General features: G+C 40.6%; 1 protein-coding gene across 1 annotated transcript in view; it reads left to right on the top strand.

Moving 5' to 3' along the window:
• The first annotated feature begins 878 nt into the window (after nt 1-878).
• Nucleotides 879-6,214, top strand: part of LOC123983942 (max-interacting protein 1-like) — a 9,883-nt gene continuing 4,547 nt past the window's right edge. The window contains exons 1-4 of the mRNA XM_046070404.1: nt 879-1,230; nt 2,308-2,410; nt 2,644-2,673; nt 5,031-5,145. Coding sequence (XP_045926360.1) covers nt 1,002-1,230; nt 2,308-2,410; nt 2,644-2,673; nt 5,031-5,145 — 477 coding nt within the window. The 5' untranslated portion in view covers nt 879-1,001. The remainder of the gene's footprint in view (nt 1,231-2,307; nt 2,411-2,643; nt 2,674-5,030; nt 5,146-6,214) is intronic.

The raw sequence follows: 6,214 nt of genomic DNA on the forward strand, positions 1-6,214 counted from the left end.
TGGCCTCGTAAAGGCAGGCCCTTTCCCCTCTGTCCTCCTCCATCCCTCACAGTGTGGCAAAAAAAGACTTCTTAATCAGTCAAAAGGGACGACAGAAGTGGACCATCAAGCTAGTAAACTCAATTTCAAGGTTAGTTTTCCATAGAGACAGGGAACTTTAAAGGTTACAAATGTATAGTCTCTTTCACTATCATGTACATTCTTTTGTCCACTGAAGTGAATCAGCCCCAGACATTAACCATATTTTCACTGGTTTTTACTTTCTTGCTGTCTTGATGTGAGTTTATATTGTTTTAGAACAGAAGAACGACACTGCACACTCAGAGGAGCTGAGGTGAGAACCATAAACTTCAAGTAAGACAAAGATAGGGGTAAACAATGGGATTATTAAAGGAATATAATCTCAGTGCCTCTAAAATCATATGAATGTATTGCATTCACACCCAGGAGAAAACTTCTGAAAAGTCTTAACTTTGGAGCGCAAATCACCTTAAGGTAAACATCAGACAGTGAGTGCAGAGACCAGCCCCTTCCCTATGTCCCTGATAATCAGGTTGCCCTATTGATTAGACCTGATACTGTCTAATGCCATGTAGCCTTAATGCTACTCATTTTTAAAGTCTGTTCACAGACATTCAGACATACAATATCTGCGTGCACATGACAGGCAGCTCTCATACGCCATTAAAGTATTCAGTTTAAGCCCACTGAAATAAAGCAGCATTGTTACAAATGAAAGCACGCATTATGTGTGTTATATTTGTTACTCTCCTGCAGTATTGATAATGAGGATCTATTATGGCACAGTTGACAATGAATGCAATGTGTGCATGCGTTAGTGGGAGGGATTATCCACCAAGTAGGGCAAGTGGCTGAGGCTAAGGACTGCAATTCCATCGAGCCTAGTTCATTTCAGTCATCTGCTGAGTGCACAGACGAGACAAGGAGACCAATTTCAGCGCTGCTTATTTGCCAAAGCCCCAAAACAGCCTAAAGTGAAAATGGTAAAGTACATGCGACAGCACGGCGAGCTGAAACCCGAAGAGGTCCTTTCGGAGTCTGACGCGTCCATGCACCAGCAGGATTTCGGAGAGATGTCCGACTATTCTTTCAGCGACGTTTTATACTCCAAATGTTCCGCAATGGACCAAATCGGCACTTTTATGAAGAACGTGCAAGTGCTGCTCGATGCAGCAAATTACATAGAAAATGTCGAGAAGAACAGCGGAAGTAAGTAAACACTGGCTGTAGGGGATATTAACACGTAATGCGCCGAGCAGACAACAATAGAGGCGACAAAAGACGCGCAACGGACAGATGAACTGGCTCGACAGCAGCCAATGATATTTCACCTGCTACTGCAAAACTGTAGTCTAATCGACTCAACACTTACAGAATGTGATCTGTTAAAGGAGACGGGAAATTGCCTTATTTTGAATTCAGGAAGCAATTGCATCGCCGGGGACGTGTTTTATTGCAACAATAGCCTGCAGCTAAATTATCTGCTCCCATTAAAACTGGTCGTTTGCAGACCATGGAAGACTCAACTGATTGATCAGGATTCAGTGCTATACCTTATTTTAAATAGGCTTGCATATGTGCACATTTAGGTTAATAGTCTACATGTAGACATTTGTGGTGTTTAAGACTCCTTATCTTTTATCTTAGTTTACGAGATGTTCCTTTATCGCAGCTCCTTTCACAATTACCCTATTCCACAAAAATATCGCATCCACTCCTAAAAACACTGCATTCACGGACCCTGTTGCATATAAAACCGTGATTTAGGTCTTATTTCCCCTAAAAAGTGTCCAATTCCAAGCCCACCTATCATTTTCAGAGGCAGCTGCTGCTTCCTTGTATGTGTTGTTCACATGGTTTCCACATGGAACAAATTGTAAAGTTTCCATTGGTCGGGACACATGTTCCCAGCAGGAGAGTCACAGCACATAGCCAATCACGCGCAGGTTCATGTCTGACATCGTATGTTACTGGGACGGAGGGTTCATGGGAGCTGTAGGCTTTTTTTGAAGAAACAGTGAGAATGGTGTAGAATAGAAATGTGTTTTGAGAAAATATTCTTACTCAAGTCACACAGGATACATAATTACACCCCTAAATGTTAATCATACACTTTAAGTTTAATTTAATGGACATGTTGCCACCATTCACATTCTTAAATGTAATCTACAAGTCAAGCCAAATCAGACCACATCCACCATGCAAATCCCAAGAAGCCTTTCACTTGTAGCACATTTGTAAAAACTGTACAGTCTGTTTAATCCTCTTAATCTTTTTCATCATCAGAATGTGAGCATGGGTATGCTTCGACATACCCTGCAACCCAGGCTGCACATCAACAGAAACAACGTAAATTCAAGAACAGGAAATTGGACAATATTCACAATAGGTAGGTTGACGTCTTGATAAAGGTCCTCATATTATATGTAGTAGTAATCCATACACAGTAATTTGTGTATGGATTTTAAATTCTCCCCGAAACACAATCATCATAAAATCAGTATTGTTGTATAGCACGATTGTTCCACTGTTGCAGCATTAGTTAAATCGATTGTATATGTTGTATTATGCATTATTAAGACTTGTATAACAGTTTTGTGTTTATATTTATAATTTTGGCAGGTCAGCACACAATGAACTGGAAAAAAATAGGTAAGTAAAACAACCACTGAAAAGGTCATTTGTATCCATGTTTATGACAAACTGTCAGTACTGAATTGTAAAGACCACAATGAGGGATATTTTTTTTCTCAATTGCTTTAACACTATAACCAGGCTATTGAACTAAAATTTCAAAACCATAACTCCATTTTTCAAAAAGCACACTCGTTTCTCTAAACCCTACACACAAATCCCTTCATTTCTCATTGCCTACACCATGTGGTCATTGAGAAAACACTGACATTCAATATTGTTCACTCAATCAGCACAGGTTAAACTCAATTAGCACACAGCTACCCAGGTGGAAACACAAACAGTCAAAATTGATAACACACCAATCAGAAGCTTCAGTAGATAGATATAAGGGCCAGAGTCAGTTCATTCAGCTTCCTTCTCAATCTGAAGGAAGACATAGAGGACACCAGAGAGGAGAAGGAGGAAGATGAGGAGGAGGAGAAAGAGCAGTATGGAGAGGAGGAAGAGGTGAAGGAATAGAAACAGTGGGAATTGGAGGAGGAGATGGGATAGGAGGAAGATGAGGAGTAGGAGGAGGCGGAGCATGAGGAGGGTGAAGGCAGAGGGAGGAGGTGGAGAGGAAGGTGGAGGAGGCAGAGCGAGGAGGAGGAGGGAGAGGAGGAGGTGGAAAACAAGAATCTCTGATCTGTCCCAGACCAAAGACGGGATGCTGGGGCAGGATAATTTGTTGTATTGTACAATACACTAAGGAATAAATGTGCAAATGTTTACATTTGTTATTTCTTTTGTTGTGTTCATCATGTGAACCACAAGCAACATTACTAATAACCAGTTTTTGTAGTATTGTTTTGAATTTATCTCACCAGTGTGTAAAACTGTGTTGTAGTGTGTGTGTGTGTGTGTGTGTGTGGTTTTGAGGACTTGTGTTTTATGTCTGGAGGCAAAGTTTGTTTTTTCAATACTGAATGGTTTTGAGTGGAGAGCTTCATTTTGACCTGAGAATAGGATGTTTGGGGAATTGGGGGAGAAGTTGTGGATTTGTGTTTAGAGTTTCGAGAAAAAGAGGCATAATTTCAAGAAATGTGTTTAAGCAATCGAAAAACTGTGAGTGACATGAAAAAGGAACACGATGAAAATGGTAAAATGTTGTCAGTCATCTTTCATTTCTTTTTTCCACTGTTACATTATATTTGCTTACAAATAGTGGACTTGCAAAAGTCATACAGAACAGGAAGAAAGAATCTCCACAGTATTTAAACTGCTATAGCAAACAAGGAACACAGGGAGCCAGCTGTCTCAAAATGGAGCTTCAAGCTGATAAACCAAAAGCTTTCTCCATTCTGCCATGTTTGCATATCTTGGTGCTATGCTAAATATGTTGACCATACCATTTTATAACGAGATGTACTGCAGCCCTATGAATCAGCTTATTATCATCACAGAACTTCAACAAAAGCATTTTATATTGGACAGCAGTGAACATTTTGCAAGGCAAATAAAAAGGAGGTGTAAAGCACCCTCAGTGGCAACACTGTTCCTGGAGGACGTGCAGATATTTCCCCAGTCAGCAAACGGGAACCGTCTGTTTCCAGACAACAGGGCTCCTTCCTGAGAGATTCTCAGCCGCACATTTAACAGCAGCTTGCTTCTACTGCTTCAGGATGAGGCAGCCTCTGCTTCGAGCAGGAAACAAATGTCAGGACACATTTATCCTAAAATTAAACACCCAGTTAATCTTCAAAAGCCAACCATATGTGTGTAATCTCGGTCTGAGAGGAGTGAGGAGAAAAATGGCATCTTAAAAGCTTATTTCATTTTTTTTTACCACAAAATGGTGGCCAATGCAGAGGGGAGAGATGACATCACAACTTGACCTACATTTTACTCCATTATTTGAAAGGATAGTGGGTATCCTTTGCCAGTTGCTGCATTCGTTGAGACCACAGGCCCAGAGCCCTTACTGGGTCAGAAACAGAGTATCAGGCTGACCTCAGCAGCTTTTAAATCTGAGGCCAGACAGATCGATACGCATTTGCAAAGGAGTCAGATGTGTGGCTAACTATAAAAATGGATGAGCAGATAAATTATATGCTTGAATATCTTGACTGTTGCATTGCTCATCAAAGATGGATTAATGGTATCATGATTAGAATTCATCACGACCAAAAAGTTGTTGTCAACTTTTACAATACTAATCAAATTGCATAATGCAGCAATATAATCTTGATCAGACTTGATCAGGATTAGTGCAGAGGACAAGAATACAATACTTAGTCTGGAAATTCATCCTACAATTTTCTGTCATGTTTTATTGTTGCATAACATACATTATTCCATATGCTGATCAATCTTTATTGTGTCTCATCCCACAGACGAGCACATCTCCGCCTGTGTTTGGAGAGGTTGAAGTCCCTCATCCCTCTGGGACCAGACTGCAGTCGGCACACCACACTGGGACTGCTCAACAAGGCCAAAGCACATATCAAGGTGTGGTAGTCTAAGGCGGCCCCTGTAGTATGGCAGTGCCACAGGATTGATTCTGTCAGATTATGAACTCAAAAGTAATGAAAAAAATACATTTACATACTACTACTTTTTCCTGACTGGCCACGTGTTAATGGTTAGTAACACCAGTTTGGGAAAGTCGCAGTAGTAGCATAATCATTCAGTCATGATGAAATAGGTCTTTTTTACAGCAGACATTTTGACTTGCAGTAGGAAAAGCACAGGTGTTACTATTAACATTAACAATGGCTCTGTTGTACCAAGGACTTTGGTTGTACTCAAGTGTCCCAGTAAGCCGTAACAGTATGACAGTGATACCTGGACCCTGAAACCAAAGCAGCCAAATGGAATTCAGCCATAGTTCATGTTGATTATTTGCTTTCCTGATTTTTCTTCTGTGTCAAAATGTCATCAGTGAAAAAGGCCTGTTGCTTGCAGTGTTTCATTATGAACATTTATCGCTTTGCACATTGTTTTGAACAAACACGTGCCAAATGAATAAATGTAAATCTATGTATTTGTACATAATTGAGTTTTACACTCACAAGGCAAAAGTTGTGTCACGTATTCCTAGAATTAAGAGATATCTGGCTGCTCCCTTGAGTGAAAAAGGGTTCATGTCATATTGACAGCAAATATAGATCTGCAGTACTACAGAGGATGACTTTGATGTACTGGGGAGAGTCCTAGTGTCAATTTGATTCCTTTGTGACACCCAATGTGAATCCATAGTGATGGCTCACAAAACGAAAGCCTTACCAGTCAATAGACTGATCCTGTGTTTTATTTTTTATAACAAAATTGTATTTAAGTGTCCTAGCTCTCACTCTTGGTGGTCTGTGGTTTCTCCTTGAGGTACAGTCTGCTGTGCTGATACTTTACTGTCCATCAGGCAGGATCACGGTGCAGCTCCACTACAGAGATAGTTCAATATTTAGCCTGAAATCCATGTGAACGTTGAAATTCTAGAGATTGTTTGTATATTCAACACTTGTTCCCAGATGAAAGGTGCTGGATTTCCTACCCCCCCCCCCCCCCCCCCCCCCCCCCC

The sequence above is a fragment of the Micropterus dolomieu genome, linkage group LG15, assembly GCF_021292245.1.
Source record: "Micropterus dolomieu isolate WLL.071019.BEF.003 ecotype Adirondacks linkage group LG15, ASM2129224v1, whole genome shotgun sequence".
NCBI lineage: Eukaryota > Metazoa > Chordata > Actinopteri > Centrarchiformes > Centrarchidae > Micropterus > Micropterus dolomieu.